Below are 18988 nucleotides of genomic sequence, written 5' to 3' on the forward strand. Positions count from 1 at the left end.
CCTTGAGAGGGAACTTTATCGTTAGAAAGATCCCAACCGTTTACTCAGATTATCGAGCCCATATGATCTCATCTTACCAAATCTCCCATATTAGCTAAAAAAAGATATTTAAATAAGCTTATAGTTTAAAAGATATTTTGAAAGATATTTTGTTGATTCACGATGAAGATATTTTGTAGATTTCCCATCTCATTTTCCATGTGGACATATGCCAAAGTTATTAATTATATATATAAATTATAAATTATTATATTATTAGAATATTTCGTCTCCCAATAATTACATATAAATTTATAGAACATAAGAAAAAATATATATTTTATTATATATATTTGTAAAGGCACATCGACAAAACGGAGCAGTCGAGGTCATGCGACCGCCGCTTCCCTATCCCTCGACCCCCAAACTTGCTTTTAATTACGACTGCTGCCCCTCCACATTCTTCTTGCCCTCGCTTTCGATCTGCCCCACGCCGCCTTTCTTTTTCGCTCCCGCTTCTTCCTCTTTTCCCCTCGTCCCAGAGAACAAGAGGATTCATCTGGTTTTAGATTTTCTTCTTTGTTCTCATTCGATTTGTTTAGCTGCATGACGAGGTGAATCGATTGAGCTTGGGCTTTCTTGAAAGAGACAGAGATAGATTCGTTGAGGAAAGAGATAATGTATCGGGATCGGGGATTCATCGTGCCAAAAGCGGAGACTGGAGCCGTGGGTCGGAAGCGGATCAGTGATGTCCTCGACAAGCATCTCGAGAAGACCTCGCCGTCGACCTCAAGGGGGTTGAACAGCAAAGCCAAGGACTGGTTACATGTGCCGCCCACCTCCGTTAGCAAGCACCCGGAGCACCGGCAGCATCGGTCAGCGGCCCCTTCCAAGAACAAGTGCTCCGATGGTCTAGTATTTTATCTTTTCTTTTCATTTATTTGGTGTTTTTTTATTGTCTCTGACTGTTTCTTTGCTTTGTGTTGTTGGTACGCGGTATAATATCTAAAGATCTCTTCTTTTAGTCTTGTTTTCCATGTTTGTGGACTGTGATTTTTCTATTTTAGATGTTATGTCGCATTTAGGATTTTGAAGTGCGTCTACCATTTTCATCGATTAGTGAAAAGATGCATTTGTCACCAAAACAGAGGAGCATGAAAATTTGAAATAAGACTTTGTTCTATGAGTCTCTCAATTGATTCTTAGGACTTTGTCATGTAAAGGACTCTATTCATGTAGATTAAATGAACTTTACCTTATAAAATAAGCATATGAATGACATCAATATCATATCAAGAAATCTAATGTAATTTGCTTTAGTTCTTCAGCACCGTAGGACGGAGATAATTGTCTTGTATATATCTGAAGTCGTTTGCTGGATTTGTTGGTATATTTCTTTGGAGCCGAGTGCTAGATAAACTTCATCACAGTTTATAATCTTGTGAATGAAACTGTCTCTCATAGAATTTGTTTATTAGCCTTATCAAATATCATGTTCAGTCATCAAGGGGTTCTATCTGGATTTTTCATAAAACAAATGCTCCTAGCCTTCTTATGTTTTTGAGTCCTTTTCAAATGTGAAGAGTTAGTTATTCTTTCAGAGTCATTTTCTACTGCTCATTCTTAAATTTCATAGCTAAACCATTTTTGTGTTAGATGGAAGTGGTATATTGCTGTGCAATTGTCTAGTGTAACTTTCATTGACTTGATCTATATCTTATCAATTTGGAACGGGAGCATCTTGTGCGCTAAGATCTACATATCCTTTAGGATTGGTTGGGTATCTAATCACCATCACCTTATTAAGTGGGAGAAGGAAGAACCAGGCCATCATCGATGTGATTGCTTTCCAGTCAGGAGTCTTACTGGATTCTGTATTATTTTTGGAAGTTAACCAGAATGTACTACAGTTGACCAATAACTTGTTTGTTCGTAGTCCTTCAGCCTGTTTCCAGTGTTAAACTGGGGTCAAGAAGGGGCTTGAGAGTAAGACTGAAAAAGTGCAGGATGTTTCAGTAGGGAAGTTCAACTGAACTTGTGGTTCAGCACTTATTGGTTGCATTACATCTAGCTTACTGATAGATAGGGGTACAATAATTTGTTGTTACATTCTGCAAAAGTCTACAAACTGAAGTTATTGAGAAAACAACCTTGATTCCTTTGCCAAGGTATCATATGACCTAAGGCAATCCTAATGCAAGTAGAGGGTACTCCTTGGCTCCATAGTAACTTCGTAGGGGTCACATCGACATGCGCCTCGTTCACCAGGTCCCAGACTATCTTTTTTATTCTTTATTACATTTGCAAATACAGGACAATTCAAGCTTTAAGATTACTTCAGTATATCATATATTATCAGTATTATATAAGATTTTGAGCCATGTCATAACCATATGCAGTCCTTGGTGCCACAGTAAACTTATAGGGTTCACATCGGTGGGCCTTTTTTACACCGGGCCATTTTTTGTTCTTTCATTTCATTTGCAAATGTAGCACAATTCCATGTTGAAGGTTACTGCAATCTACTGTATGCTATTAGTATTCCTGTTAGAGTTTAGCCATGTTATGACCATGTTCTCTTTTTCAACTTCTGGTGCTATAGACGAGCCTGAAACTGACAGTGAAGAGTCAGATGTTAGTGGATCAGATGGGGACACATCTTGGATATCATGGTTTTGTAACCTAAGAGGGAATGAGTTCTTTTGTGAAGTTGATGATGAGTACATACAAGATGAGTTCAACCTCTGTGGGTTAAGCAGTCAAGTCCCATACTTTGACTGTGCTCTCGATCTAATTCTTGATTTGGAGTCTTCTCATGGTAAGTTTGATTATTCTTCTATGAACACTTTTGTTTTCTTTCAATTTGTTCGTGTTCACTGAAATATAGTTCTATATTGAAAGTTACATTGATAATTTATCATATATTTTTTATCTACTTGAATAGCTTTTGATATCTATTTTATTATAAGAAATAATGCTGAGATGGACTTATTAAGATGTAGTATTGAGCCTTCGATGCTGAGTTTGGCACTCAAATTATAATATTTGGTTTCACTAGGGTTTGCTGAGTTTATTTTTTGTGTTGTTTCTTCTAGGGCATTGGTGTTTTGGTGGACAAAATAGGAGACTTTGGAAAGGAAATGCCAAGAAATGTCTCCCATTTTAAATATATTAAATATTTATTCTAATATATTTTTTGGAGAATTTGGTTTTGAACATGGTGTTTTGTGCTGAAAATGTAAGGTATTTCAAAAACATAATAACCAATTAATTTAGAAGGTTGCTTTTGATTTGTTTTTTTTTTTTTTTTTGCATTTTTGAGTTAGCATAAAAGGAAAGCAATTTCATGGAAGAAGTATGTTTAGTTAACAACGAATTATTGTTCCTGTTCTGCTCAAGAATTTCTAGAATGGCAGGAATGTTGAGTCTGAAATCAAAATTATGTTCCTAGATTGATGGATATTTCTCATGCAGAACAAACTTTGTAATTTCTGTTTGTAAATTCTTTATTTTTCAGAAATTGGGAAGGATAACATGAGCTTGAAGGAAGAAAAAAAAATAGACGAATAATAATTTGCTTGTATGCAGGATGAGCTTCTATGCTCGGGTAGGATGGGAACTTGTTCTTACAGCTTTAGAATTCAGTGGAAGGTCCACCACATTGAACATCCATCCTGCTAAACAAGTATCTTTCTGAAGTAATAGAAACTGAAGTTATTGATGCATCAGAGGCTGATGAGCACATGGTGAAAACTTTGTTAAGAATCTAGGTTGTTTGTTTGCCTTGATATGAGTATTATTTATATGGACTTGGACCCAAAGTGAACTTGTTTCCAGTTCACTGTAAATTAAACTAGAGATGTTGTTGGTTAATTTTGTTTATCTGATGCACATATGAGGAGTATAATAATTAGTGTTCTCTGATCCCTTTTCCTATTTGGAGGATGGGGGTTGGGGTTAAGAATTCCATTTCTTTCTTTAGCTCATTATTTTAGATGATGGAGAACAATGTATATCATGAAAAACACAAGCTAATTGTGCTTAGTAGTATAAATTTTCTGTTATTTGGAAAATGAAGCTGGATAATACCAACTGCTGTTTGGTTTGATGCACAGGCGATATGTTTACTGAGGAACAAAATGAGTTGGTTGAATCAGCAGCAGAGATGCTTTATGGTTTGATACATGTTAGATACATATTAACCAGTAGAGGGATGGCTGCAATGGTGAAATTCTGTATTCGTCCCTTGTTTCTTGGATTTTACTTTTTTTTTTACTGGTTGCTAACCATTTCCAACTTCTGAATGACAATTTCTGCAGCTTGATAAGTTCAAGAATTATGATTTTGGCAGATGCCCACGTGTTTACTGCTGCGGTCAGCCCTGTTTTCCTGTTGGTCAATCAGACATTCCTCGATCCAGTACTGTGAAGATCTATTGTCCCAAATGTGAAGATATATATTATCCAAGATCGAAGTACCAAGCCAGTATCCTTTAGCAATTTTGCTTTGATCTATCAGTACATTCATAGCATAATGTTTACTAATTCTTAACGTAAAGAAAAGCTTGCACAGAAATTTGGTTGTGTAATTTTGCTCTAACAGTTGTTCATGAGCTATAGATTGTCATCGGGTTTTAAAAAGGACATATAAAAAGCTCTTATTTTAGGACCCATTGTTAAATTCTCAGTTTCAATTAGAGATCTCTATGTTGATATTTTTCTTGACTTTTCTTAGATGTTGATGGAGCATACTTTGGGACAACGTTCCCACACTTGTTTCTGATGGCATATGGGCACCTTAAACCACAAAGGCCATCACAGAAGTACGTACCCCGAGTATTCGGTTACAAAGTTCACAAACCATGACGTCTGAGTTGAGCGTATGGTTCGCTTTGTGCCGAAAGGGGTGTATCGAGGAACTGCTAAGAGGGTGATTGCTCAACTTAAAGCTGGAGCAACATCTGTAATTGGGCTGACCGATTTTGATGAAGTATAGCTACAACCACTGTGCGCAATTCTAATATTTTTTGTGGTTGACCAGAAAAGCTGTACATTCTGGCTGCAGTTGTGTTTCACTACTACGATGTTACCATTTATCAGGAGAGGCTCTTTAGTGCAAGGCGGGTCTTCGGACATGGATCATATTACTCAACTTCCCCTGAAGATGTCACGTTTTTACTTTTGTAGATTGCATCCCCTATATTTTGTGATTTTATAAATGCCTCCATAGTTGTCTGTTGTTCGATGCTTCCATCCCACGCCTCTTGCTCCCAATGTCCTGTATAACTTTTCTTGAAGGTGTCATGTTTTTATTTGTTTTAGATGACATCTTATGCCTCTGTTGTTGTTCATTCTTTGTCGCCGCCTCCTACCGCAAGCCCTTACACCTCATTCTTTGTCGCCGCCTCCTACCGCAAGCCCTTACACCTCTTGGTCCCGATGTCTCCTTTGCACTCAAGTGCCATGAAGTTAGAGGGTGTTTAAGTGAGGGCAATGATAATGATGGAGGGCAAGCTCAACACTCGGATAAGATGGATAGCGATGACAGCAAAAACGTGATGACCTTTGTGAGCGAGGGCAACTACGAGATGCGAGGATATGACAAAAGAGGCAAACATAGCGAAAGGCAACAAGGCAGGGGCAACTACAAGAAATATGTATGAGATTACTAGAGACAGAAGGCATCAATGGAGGAAAGGCAACAAGGCAGGAGCAACTACTAGAAATATGTATGAGATTACAAGAGAAAGAAGGCATCAATGGAGGAAAAAAATAAAAACAGAAGGCACCTTCCTAAGAAAGCCAAGAACGAGAAGCTTTTCCAAATAAATCACCACACACACACACACACACACACATATATATATATATATACAGGCGATAGTGGGTGCCAGACATCAATACGAACGCCAAGACACTGCATTCTCTATTCCTTATCACCACGTTGCTTGGACACGATGGTTAGAATTCCGATGTAGAACATACCAACAGATCAAAAAGGCTTGCCTTGATGATTCCCGCTGCTGACATAAACTCACAAACTGTTCATCTCAAATCCCGTTATTGACTGCACCAAACAACGGGACGATTATGAAGGCATGCAGAAACAAAAACCAATATGTTAAGAACACAAAACGAGGAGAGAAAGGAGAGCAATTTTTTTCTGGATGGAACATCCTACAAAACCATGAATATCATGCCTTATATCAAAGAAATGCATCCATCTTTGATTGTTTAGGATGCGGTTGGAAATCTTCGAATGGTAGGTTGGAGCTAGCCCGGATCTCATTCAAAATGGTCCCTCCTTTTTCTGACCGTATGGTCTCGAAAATGTTACTGAGCACGTCCGCTGCTATCCCAGTCTCTCTTAAACGGCCTGGTTCTTCACCTCCCTCGTACAACAATCTTCCAATCTCTCTCAAGGTAACCATATCTTCCATAACAAATTTGGCAAAAATGCGACCAAGAAACTCTGCTGCTCTTGGTGCATCGTTCATAGAATCCTCCAATGAAGAAAGAACAGATTCAAACCTGACATTAATCAAATGATCAGTAAAGCTATCATCAATAATAGAAAAAAGGGCATCGACAATCTCTCTCTTCACCAGTCATACCCCTGGAGTAGCTGTACTTGATTAAGCAAGCTATCCCTTGATTTGCAAAGGTTGATAATAAGCTCTGTCAAGTGATCTCTTTCGGCATCTTTTCTCTCAAATGAGTCGGTGACCCACAGTGAGATGACAGAAGGATAAAAACTTGGAGCATTTAGCTCCTTGATGCACAATGCAACCTCGTTCTCATCCTTGGCGCTGAAGAGAAACCAGGTTTTGTATCAGTTCCAAACTAAGATCAAAATAATTTTAGTAAATAAAAACAGCAACCTTAACCACGGATTACAATGATTATATACAACGACGACAGATGAAAAGCAGGAAGTAATAAAGAAAAGGACCTTTTTGTTAAATGACACATGGAAAACTCTATCTCAAAGTTGGTTGCTCCTTGGTCATATAAATTAGAAAACCGATGCTAGAGAAGTTGAGTTAGGCTGATAAGAGTGATCTAAAATTACATTTAATATCCTGTTTAGCCTTCTCAGCTTTGACCTATGTTCTATGTTGGCTGGCCTCTGGAGAACAATCTTAGCTTTGACCAATGCTCCACAGCTGACCTCAAAGGTTATCCCTCAAAGGCTTGGATGATGGCAGATTATTCTAAACCAAAGAAATAAACAACAAATAGATGGATGGGGCACATTCTCAATGGGTGGTTTTCTTGTTGGAATGGCAAGGTCCCATTCAACACTAATCGAATGGATGTCAACCTTTTAATTATTAGACAATTTAATGTAGAAGTATCAAAGAAAAAAAGCTACTGAGAGATTGTGAAAACAGCGAAAGAAAGCTCGTGGTAAAATCTAGTCCAACCCAAGAAACACACCCCATACCTGCTTCTCATAGGGCCCATGAAATTAATTTAGGAATATATTTCCAACACATATACTACAAACAAACAAAACCCTCAAAAGCATCAAAATATAAGGAAATCCTGGCCCAACTCTCCCTCAGCAAAATATTAATGGCATGCATGGTTGTCTACCAATGTAGCAACTCATGTGAGTAGTGATTCTGCTATTTGTCCTTTTCAGCTTTTCTTCATATTAGACATTCAATTAAACACACAAGCAAACATATCATCTAGTTGACCTTGGAGAAAATATAATCTTATGTTGATTATCAGAACGAACGTATTAGTCCGTACCAGGTTGTTGGGAAGCAGTCATTTCTATCAGGATGGATGTACCAGTTCGCACCAAGTTGGGAAGCAGCCATGCTCAAACCACCGTCCATGAGAACCCCAAGTTGGCCAGCCCCTAACGGCCTCTGGCTGGAATTTTTAATTTTATACACCTTTTGATGATAAATTTCATTATTGTTTCATTTTTATTATTTTATGGTGTCTTAACAGTATTAGACTGAGTCCTGTTGAAGCTAAAAGTCCAATTTTAAATAATAAACAGGGCTGGATAAGTCCTCAAGCCACTAAGGAGTTTTAACGTATGGAAATTTGGGGAACGCCAAGATTTTGTTTTCTACTCCACTTTCTCTTCCAAATTTTTATTCTACAATTTATGCAGGCTATTTAATATATTATCCTAATGGGAAAAAAGTCACATTATTCCATTTTTTATGCAAAACTAATTTCTGACCTATATCAAGCCTAAAATCACATATATCTAAAATTATTTCACATGTTTGATGTTTTCTCCATATACACAGCATCCATGGACCAGGCAAAAGTTCCCATGTTTCTTTTCAACATAGACATCAAGGCTCTCCACTAATAAGCTATTCTTTATGCTTCTTGAATTTTCTCCGTATCTTCCAAAGCTTCATTTGATTCCATCTGGTAAACCTATTGATAAAGTGTGAGCAATTGCAATATTATTGTTTCTCCTAAGACAATGCTAAAACTATGATCTCACCTTTGTCTGGCTTCAGCAACTTTTTCCTATTAAATCATTAACTGAAATAATATGCATCTAAAAAATGCACCATAACAAAAAATCAACTTCCTAAGCAGAGAATCAAACAGCATTGGCATAACAACTACAGAGGAAAAAAAAAAGCATGAACGCAATTGCAGTACAAAGTACTATAAGAAAAGAAGAGGAAAGCAGAAAAACTGTTTCTTTAACAGCAACTTCAGGTGTAACTCGTAGTCTCATGGTAACTTTACTTTGTAATGGCAATTCAGATCATCAAAAGTCCAAAGGACTTGCACAGAAAAAATGAAAATGTAGAAGCATAGGTACACTACAAAGTAGCATAAGAAAAACAGTAACATTTTGTTTTATAAAACCAATACTGGAGTTACACTTAACTCATGGAACTTCATTTAGTAAGGATGATTTGTCGTACCATTACAATTTGAAGGATTTGCCACATCTGAAAAGTGTTAATATTTGTAAAGTCCTAAAAGTAGGCAGACTCCAGCAAAATTTTACATTGTTCTAGCAGCCTCCATAACATAATAGACTACAGATAGCATTATGTACTTTCCGACAGCGAAATGATATTTTACATCCAAGGAATTAGGGTTCAATAAAAATAAAGAAGGAATGCAGTCTAAAACTCTTGTGTACAGATACCAAGAACCAAAGGAAGAGATCTACATATGTTCTTTTGGTTACAGATGTTCACTTATCAAGAGTCAAGGATATTAATTACCAAAGAAGTGAAAAAAAGAGAATGCTAATAATGCTTTTGATTTTGGGTCTGTTATAGAAAACAACCCCAAGTCATTTGCTCATGACCCTCTTGTAATTTGGCTGCAAGGCAAGGAAGTTGAGAGCACGGTATACACTGGCATGCAATAGATGTCTCTCAAATCAGCGACAAAATGTAACCAGCAGTATCCTTATAATGCCTAATACATAGAAAAAATTGTACATTGTCATTTGCTGTAATTAACAGTTTACAGTTCCACCCGAGATTCTCATGATGTTTCTGCAACTTGCATCATAACCTAATTTTTGGTTCCAAAGCAACCAAGTATATGGTCCATCTTTCCCTTTTCCTGCACAATTCCTTTTGTAACCTATGCTCTTCTGTTTCTGTTTCCTTTCTCATTCCATGAATTTCTTTGCCACCATCTCAACTTGCATTCCCTTTGGGAATAATAATCCTCCAGTTTCGTGACTTCTTTAATATCAATTCTAAATGCTGATTTATAATGTGGTATGAAGACGTTGTTAAACCAAAGCATAATCTTCCAAAATAAATTCCAGCAACCTACTTTACCTCTCATTCATTCAACAAATCTGCAATTTCTGGAGTAAAGTTTAGGTTCTTAGTCACTTGGTTAATCTTTAATATTTTTTTCATATTAGGAATCCTATCCACTAGTTCATCTATTTTAGAACTTAGATATTATTGGAAGAATCTCAAAGCATCCATGTTAAAATCATATTACTGTCAACACTAGTTACTTTCATCCAAGACTGTTCTTAATGCCAAAGTTTTATCATTATGCTCATAAGCATGGATTCTATACTTCAGCTTAAGACAAAAGAGAAGTTCAGTGTCTCCACCTCAAGGATTTACACAAATAAAGGCTCAGGGTCATTATTTTTGCAATTTCCTAAGCACTTCTAATGGGATTAGAAGAACCATTTTGTCTCGAGGAAGTTGTTATATTGCTCTACAAGTCCTTTACAACCTAGTTCAAGTTAAAAATAAAAAGAAAGAGAAGTATCTACACACATGCCGATAACAGCTCTTTATTGGACTCATGCAACTTTTAAATGCATGGCAAAGAACCATATATCTGTTTTGTTTAAAGAATAAATAAATATAACGGAAAATGCATATTGATATCAGTACGAACATAGCAGAAGGAGATTAGAGATTTATATGGTAATAAGATTTTTACATGTTTACAGTTATTTGTTGAAATCTTAATGTTAAAATATAAGGAAAATGATTTCAAAGAAAATATCATAAATAAGAAAAAAATAAATTGATTATTTCCATCATGCAAACGAACAAGGATAAAACAATAGGATTAGAACCAGTCAGAACAGAGATTAGAACCAGTCATCACAAGCACAACTGGCAAGACAGAAAACACATGATTGAGAAAAATACCTATAGAACTCTCTTATTGCTAAAATTGATTTTTCTCGCAGAACTTCTTCTGGTAATGTTCTTATTTCAGAAGCTGAAGTTAGGCTGCTGTCTGAAGTACCATGAGTTCGCCCAGCAGGTAGAATAGACATAACTGATCTATCAGAAGTATGATCTGAAATCTTGAAGTCTCTGCTTCCATAGTAACTAGTACGATCATGAGGTTTTACTTGATCATGTGCTGTTCCAGAAAACCTATCTGCCATATAACTAGTACCATTTGGACCTGATGTCAATCTACGATGTTCTCCAACAGCTGGAGATTCAGAAGCCAGAACATTAGATATTGATATTGATGGGTGTCCTCTTGTAGACATTCCCCTAGCCAGGCCACCTTGAGGACCAAGGGTAATAGAATCATCATCAGTAGACCTTTGCGGTAGAGGAAGCGACACGGTTCTTGTTTCAAAATGATGCCTATCATCCAAGCGTACATCCTGGGTGCCATACCCACGAGCCTGAGTTGGCAATCCACGAAGACTGCCAACCTGCTGGGAATTTGGAGAAGTTAACGGTGTGGATCCACGGGAACCATAGTCAACTACTTGACCACGTCTTGGGAAATTACTAATGACAGGACCACGAGCCAACCTACTTGATTGAGCTTGCCTTTCTTGAGCTGCATCTCTGTGAACCTCCTCGATCTTCTTTGGCCCCTCAACTTTCCTTCTCTGTTGCCATTTATTTTTTCTAAGGTCAATTGCATCTCTCAGCATAAATCTAACACGTGAAGATAACTTTTGATTTGTTGATAGATTTGTCATCATATCAAAATATGCATCCATGTGCTCTTTTGCCTTGGGGTGATCTATCATCTCCCCAATTGTACTCATCAATTTGCACAGCGCTTCAACATCTTCCTCATCAGGATTCTGATACTGGCCTAGCAACTTCTTGATGCACTCATGCATAATTCTCTCAGTCAACATTTTCTTTTTGTACAATTCCCCAATCAACCTAATATTACCCAGCATGCGCCTGCGGGCCCGGAGCCTTTTCTTTTCCCTCTCCTCTTCGGACTGCTTGATCTCACCCTCCTCCTCGACTTTGTTAGCTTCAGCTTGTTCTCTCTCCCCTCTTTCAAATTCTTCTTGACATTTGTTCAGAAGCAGTCTTTTAAAAGTTATTCTTTCATTGTCTTCATTGAAATCAGGTAGTGCACCAGAGAGATGAAAACAAAAGTTAGCATACATTTCGCAAAAGGTAGGTTCCATCAAAGCTTTGTCAAAGATCTGTGAGATGACACCAGTAAGAGTAGCTGCACTGTCAATGTTAACCTCCTTGACCTGGGCACAGAATTTTTCAAAATTTTGAGGGGTCAATTTGTTAAGGATAGCTTTTAGCTGTCTTTGCTTTCCCTCTTCCTGATCAACAGCTTTGCCCACTTCATATTTTCTCTCAGCTTTGTGCATTACCTGCAAAGGTGTTTGAGGAGAGGGCATTAAACCTCTTGCACGCTGCCACCTATCTGCATCACGAGGCATGCCTCCCTGAGATGCCACTGACTGTGTTGGCCCCGATAGAATTCCTCCAAATTGATTGGATGCCTGCCCACGTGGATTTCTCAAAACCCCATGACTGACACCTTGCCCAGGTCGAAGACTGACAATTGCAGCTCCATGCCCGATATCCAACCTGTCACGTCCAAGGCCGAAAGATGGAGATTTTGTCCATTTTTCATCATCCAGATTGCCAACCATACGGCGGTCTACTCGAGAAGCACCTGATGGTCGATCTATGATCCTCCCAGGACTTGGACATGGTGATTTCCCTAGTGGAGTGCTCATCAGTGCATCTGATATGTCAGAACCAATCTCAAAACCCACAGGAAGCTCAGTAAACTGCTGCGAGAGGGTCATTAGAAAGTCCCTCGAGTATTTCTTTTGAGTAGTAGCTTCATCACCATCATAATCATGCCCATCAGCTGAATGCCCATGCTCTGATGTTTTCAGTTTTGGAGTTGATATATCAGCTGCATCTTCCCAATCATCCAGCTCAGCTTTGTTCTGCCCATCTTCCTCGCTTGCAGCCACTTCCTTATTAGTAAAATCTACATGTGCACTCTTTGTGTCAGTCATAGAATTATCTATGCTTTCTGGGTTGCTAACAGTCTCATGCATTTCCTCTGGGCCTGTGTATGCATTGTAAAGGTCAGAAGTCCCTGCAGCATCTGCTTTGGAAAGTATTTCCTTTCTCTTCTTTTTTCTTGTGGTAGTAATCTTAGGCTTCAATGTTTCCAACGAAGGCTTCTCCTTCTGCCTCAAGCTTGTTGCAGAAACCAGTCCACTATGCAAACCCACAACTTCAGATTCCGACTTCTGTGTCACCTCAGATAAAGATGGACTAGGAACAGGGGCTGTCTCAATGACACCGGAATCAGTTAAACCAATATCCTCACTGTATTTTATTTCACATTTGGTTGTAAAAATGTCAACCTTATCTTTGTCATCATTGGCAGATCGAATATCATTGCTAGGTGCAGTTCCAGAATCAGCAGGGTCCAGAGATGCATCAATTGTCTTATTTTCTTCATTGGCTATTCTACTTTCCCCCTCTTTAGTTCCAACAACAAAGCTACTAAACTGTTTGTTGTCTGCTTCATGGTAATCACTAAATTTCACTTTCCCATCATTTCCTCCGCCATCATCTTGTTTTAGCAACATAACTGGATCAAAAAGTTTGTAAGACTTCTTGGTTGTAGAAGGTTGATGCACGTTATTGTCACTAGAATCTTGCAATGAAGCATCTGACACTTCAGACTTCTCATGCTTTGTTACATCAAGCATTTCATCTCTCATAACGTCCAAAACTTCATTGACCAAACATGAGCTAGTACACAAACTCCTGGAATTAGTTCCATCCATCATAGGACTCAAAGAAGTTGTAACCTCAGAAGGGACATCCTCTTTGATAGAAACGCCATCAGGTGCTGAACCAAATGAATCAGCATGAAACAGTGAAGTACCTTGAGATGCTTCCTTCTCCAATATCGATCCAGATAAGCCAGAAGCAGCAGGCATTATTTCACCTTTAAATGGCTCAGTTGCTCCTACTTCCGAAAGAATCATGTTTTCAGCTTTATTACAAGACCATGCTGAAGGAGTGGCCAGATCAGACGCCAAAACAGCTTCAGTATTCTCAGTGTTAGTGCATCCTTCTTGAGAAATTAGCTCTCCCGCATAACTACTCTTGGTTGGTTTTGGTGAAGACAGTTTTGCTCCTTCAGGAGAAGACACATCTAACTGCAAAGATTCAGACACATTGGCATGTTAAATAAGGAACAAACAAGAAAGGAGTAAACTAGAACCACAAACCTGATGTTCTTGTTGGGAGTTTCTAAGATCCTTTCTATTTTGCTTTTTCTGGTTATCCTTTAAAGAATCAGATCTTCGAAGAGGTTCTCTTTTCCTAATATCACTTCCAGATTGAACTGATCCAGAATCTCCAGTTCGTGATTCAGGGGTGGATGAAGCTTCAGAGAGCATTCTCTGTGATGAGAGCACAGGAGGAGCAGCAGCTGAGCTTTTGTCCAAGACAGGCAATGTAAGTAGTGGCTCGGAGCCTGACTTGAGCTGCTGAGCAGGTCCATCTGGACTGGTCTCATTATTTTTATGACAGGAAACGGTAGCATCTGCCACAGTCTTCACCGACTTAACTGGTTCTGCCTCAGTAAGAGGCATGCTAATTACCACTGGAGGTGTCCCGGAAGATGCACCAACTATTTCACTTTGTAAACCTTTCACATTTATCTGGACTGCATAAGGGAGGGAGGTGGAAACTGGTAACCCTTCCAAGTTGACCGCTTCAGGCATGGAAAGTGCAGGTTTGCCACCTGGAACAGCATTGGCCATGGATGACTTCATGAAGGACAAGTTTTGTCCACTTTGACTCACAGGATAGCTATACTTTGGAGCCTGTGAGCTCAGAGGTACCTGCCCACTGGTCAGAGGAACAGTAGTGGTGGTAAAAATAAGTGGAGAAGGGCTATAAGAATTCTGCTGCATGGGGGCGTAGTAGTTCATCTGATGAGCTGCAGAATATGTTGGAATAGGCTGAGCTTGTGGGATTACATTAGAAAGTGACCTTTGCCCAGAGGAAACACCATCCTTAGAAGAATCCATTCTTTTGTCAAGCCTCAACACTTCATGAGTCTCTGGATGAGTTATTTTCACTATAGTCTTACGAGGGCCACTAAATTTACCCATATGCTGTTGAGGGAATTGTGAAGAAATGCCCATTCCCATATTTCCTAACTGCTGGGACAATTGATGACTAATTGGAGGGGCAAACCCTAAACCCTGGCCCTGGTGCATCATTGCCTGTTGTTGTACAAAATGAGATTGGATGCCAGGAACATAAATCTGCTGTGCAACTTGGGGAACATTGCCCACAGGTAATGTCATGGTCATTTGAAGTGAATTGGCTGCAAGGCCTGGTGATTGCATTTGGGGACTAGGGCCACCAAGCTGAGGAGGAATTTGTGGTTGGTGAGGTTGAAATGGCATAGGCATAGGCATAGGAGGCATTCCAGGAATTGGAAGAACAGATGATTTTGGCATGGATGTGACTGAGGCAGATGGGACTGGGATGCTTACATCCCTCTTTGATTGTGGTAGAGGATGGGTCTCCACACTATTAGATTGCTGAGCACCACTGACATCCTTTCTGGCTTGCTGTTGCTGCTGCTGTTTTGGGATAGAGGCCACAGGCAATGTTGGAGCAGCTCCAAACGACTCAATGCGAGCCTGAAAGGTTAACAAAGTTAAACATCAGTGTGATAATTAAACTCAAAGCAGCCAGGTGTGTTATTGAAGCCACGGTATCATAGAAGCAAGTAAAGAGTGTCAAAGTAGAGTAAGTAAAATTACGAGGTACAAAAAGGCCATACACCAATGAAAGGAAAACTGATCTAGATATGGATTATGAAGTAGATAGTTTTATTCTTGTGAAAAAAAAATTGACGAAATAGAAAACATATTTAGTAGTGCCAAAATATCCACAAACCTGGTCACATTTCTGCTCATCCAGATTTGGTGGCGCGGAGCTTGTCCGAGCAGGGATCTTTCATAGCCATAATGCATTTACCAAGTATGAGCAAAACATCACAAGCGACACAGGAAACAAGACAAACACGAAAATTACAGGTTCCCAAAAAAATTTTACCTGCAATCCATTCACGATGCCAGGGTTTATCGAGCCAAACTGAAGGGGAAAAGTCCTAGATGTATCCCCTGAGGAGAGCACCACGAAATGAGTAGTATAGAACAATCTTTCTTTCATCACAGAATTGGCTCTCAACAGTACATCAGTAAAGCTTGCAAAAGTTCAAGATTACTACAGCGAAGTCTTATGTGAAAATGAACACAGTTAATTTAAAAGGAACAACACCGAACCTTTGGGCGGTGCCGAGGTTGTTGAAGAACTTGAAGCTCCAGTAGCAGATTGAGAATATGGCGACTTAGGGATACCTCGGGATGCATTTCTAGGGGTCGGCATATCAATAAGTTTTGCACCGCTGGGGACTGATGCATCTGAAAATCCTACAAAGAACCAGCATCAACAGCATGCCCAGTTAGAGGATGAGATAAATACTAACAGATCATCACTCTCGAACAGGGAAGGAATTAACGTAAACTAAGTCCGGCTTCTGTCTGCTATTTCTAGGGCTAGCAATAAATCTTTCAAGAAGCACATTACATACAAAAATACAAAATATAAAGACGGTTATTTTGAACGTGATACCAGGAGAAGGCTGGGGGGCCTGAGCACCATTCTGAACAGCACGATGGGCGGTGGTAGAGGGAGCAGCACCACTCGCTTCAGAAGTCGTGCTTGCTGGAATTATTCTAGATTGACCGCCGTGTCCATTACCAGATTTCTTGATACTACAGAGACCGACATCAAAAGACGTACCTTAGGAACCCTATCTTTTCGGACATCATAATGCATAAACCACCATAAGCAAAAAGAGGGTCTCGATCAAAAAGAGAGAGAAAGGTTGGCACCTGCGGTTCGTCGACAACGATGGGGAGATCGACGAAGGAGCAGCAGAGGAAGCAGACGAGGAGATAGGAGAAGGGGCGGAACTGCCGCCCTTCCCGAGAGCGCCGCTGCCAATGGAACCCCTTTGCTGGCCGGAGCTGCCCGATCGACTGGGTTTCCTAAGCTGACCCTGGGTCCTCTCAGCCCTGGATTGATTGACGGACATAAATACCGGCGGCACTTGCTCCTCCAAATCTAAACCAGAAGCACAACCACCGAAACGAAAGAAAAGATCAAAAACCAAACGATCGATCACACTAGATCGAACCCTAAAGAATCCACTGTGCTACAGATGCCGCGAGCAATCTGATCAAGAAAGAACAAAAAAGAAGCAACCTTTTTTCTCAAGCGAAGTGTAACCTAGATGAAAGTGACAGGGGAACAGTGCAGGAGACCCAATCGCAGTTGGAGTGCAAAGAAAGCGGGCGATTTAGGGAGATCACGGCCTTCCGTTTACCTTAGAGTTCGAGAGCGAAGAAAGCGGGCGATTTAGGGAGATTAGGGCTCCCCCTCAGTGGGATGCGAACGAAGCGGGAATCATCAACAGCACATCACTGGAGAGAGAGAGAGAGAGAGAGGGGACGGGAAGAGAGAGAGAGAGAGAGAGAGAGAGAGAGAGAGATTTAAGAAAGGGAGAGAGATGTGGGTAAATTGGGAAATGAAAGAGGAGAAAAGAAGGCATTAGAAATAATGACAAGAAAAGATTAAACGGAGCGAGAAGGGAAGACGATCAAAGCTAACCAAAATCGACGAAGCATCATGTTCGAATAGGACGCGTGTCCGACCCAACGTCGATGGGATGGCCTTTTCGTGTTATAAGACTATAAAAGGGGGCGCATTTGGTTTTGGGCCTTACGAAGCCCAATAACATGAACCTCGCTCTGCAACCCGACGACGCATGAAGAACATATTTCCAAGTTCAAACCCAGTCAGACAGATACGATAATAACAATCAAATCATAAAAATCAAGATTACGTGCATCCTTCTAAAGTTTCATCTTTAATTAAGCTTAAAGTATTTAAATTATTATTTATAAATTTTTTGGATCTCGATTAGAGACCGTTGATTGATAGTAATCATACTATATCTTCTAATTAAAATATTTATATATGTATAGACTGTTTCTTATCTTACTTGATATTGATAATACATCATCAATCATGATGCGGATAGCCGTATCATATGGTGTACTAATAATAATAGATCAACGGAATCGATAGTCAAAGACATGTAGGAAGGCTGCGATGGTGATTTAAAGAAGAAGCACTCACTACTCACCATTTGGAGCATTCAAACTTTGTTGGGACTGCTTAGGCTTTCTTACGCTGCAAGGAAACGATGCAATTGGAAAAGCAGCAGAGGGGAATGATGGCGACGGATGTGCAGCTGAATTGGGAATTGGTGAGACCTCACACCGAGTTGCTGCCATCGGAAGCGGCGGTATGCTTTTTAAGACTGGTGGATAAGTGCTGCTGTTCTTTTTCTTTAGATATCCCCACATACTATTTTTTCCTTTTACCCATAAAGAAGCCTCAGACAAGGTGGTCGATTATTTATTTTCGATTCATTCAGGAGATCGCTGTTTGAATCACTGAAATAAAATTATCTCTCTCTCTCTCTCTATATATATATATATAGAGAGAGAGAGAGAGAGAGATGTTGATGGAAGTCTGTATTCCAACTGGCCAAACTTCTCCTTCAAGCTGGTTGCTATTTTAAGCTTGATTGACACCTACCTTAGGGTAGCACAAATTCTGCACCATATTAATTAACCTGGTCTGAGCAAAATGAGATCATGTCAAGCATGTTAACGAAGTTTGTATCCAAGGCGCATGAGGGACACCACATGCCAAAACCTGTTAGGCAAACCAGAAATTGACATCCAACCTGAGAGATAAAAGAGTTCATCCTTGATAACCAAATTAGGTGATCAAGACATGAGGAGGATAGTTTAGACAGATGAATCTTTTTGAATTTGCAGATCCATAACTGGCATTTTTCGGTATCGTACACTTGACAAGAATAAGTTTGTCCTTGCAGTCACAACATATCAATCGGTGAACTGAACACATAGATTGTCTGAAGCATTTATCAAAGCTTTTCCTCAGATAAACATGCATTTATCAGAACTTTATGTAGCAGTTTTCAAAGACTTCATAATCAATAGTGCCCATCCATCTGCCATATCTTTCTAGATTCCACTTGGCAAAGGCACAGGAAAAACTCAAAGCGAGGCAAGGATCCATCAGAAAATTTTGCAAGAATTTAATGTCCAAAGT

At 39.5% G+C, this 18988-nt stretch overlaps 2 protein-coding genes across 4 annotated transcripts; one reads left to right on the plus strand and one right to left on the minus strand.

Moving 5' to 3' along the window:
• Positions 1 to 381: 381 nt before the first annotated feature.
• LOC135645832 (casein kinase II subunit beta-1-like) lies at positions 382 to 5216 on the plus strand. Its single transcript, XM_065164631.1, has 5 exons — positions 382 to 889; positions 2582 to 2797; positions 4095 to 4204; positions 4299 to 4464; positions 4714 to 5216. Exons 1-5 carry the CDS (start codon positions 658 to 660, stop codon positions 4842 to 4844), a joined length of 855 nt encoding a protein of 284 aa, XP_065020703.1. The 5' UTR covers positions 382 to 657; the 3' UTR covers positions 4845 to 5216.
• A 752-nt stretch (positions 5217 to 5968) lies between these two features.
• Positions 5969 to 17353, minus strand: LOC103994599 (eukaryotic translation initiation factor 4G). Of its 3 annotated transcripts, XM_065164629.1 has the most exons (11): positions 17166 to 17353; positions 16672 to 16903; positions 16409 to 16551; positions 16060 to 16206; positions 15830 to 15897; positions 15671 to 15727; positions 13981 to 15411; positions 10628 to 13908; positions 6593 to 6787; positions 6179 to 6509; positions 5969 to 6045 (listed from the first exon to the last, which is right to left on the minus strand). In XM_065164629.1, exons 2-10 carry the CDS (start codon positions 16872 to 16874, stop codon positions 6185 to 6187), a joined length of 5850 nt encoding a protein of 1949 aa, XP_065020701.1. In that variant the 5' UTR covers positions 16875 to 16903; positions 17166 to 17353; the 3' UTR covers positions 5969 to 6045; positions 6179 to 6184. The 3 variants fall into 3 exon arrangements, with proteins under 3 accessions (XP_065020701.1, XP_065020700.1, XP_018685844.2); XM_065164628.1 differs by having other exon boundaries at positions 5969 to 6509; XM_018830299.2 differs by lacking the exon at positions 17166 to 17353 and adding an exon at positions 17045 to 17164 and having other exon boundaries at positions 5969 to 6509.
• Positions 17354 to 18988: the final 1635 nt, after the last annotated feature.

This window comes from Musa acuminata, chromosome BXJ3-8 (genome assembly GCF_036884655.1).
Source record: "Musa acuminata AAA Group cultivar baxijiao chromosome BXJ3-8, Cavendish_Baxijiao_AAA, whole genome shotgun sequence".
NCBI lineage: Eukaryota > Viridiplantae > Streptophyta > Magnoliopsida > Zingiberales > Musaceae > Musa > Musa acuminata.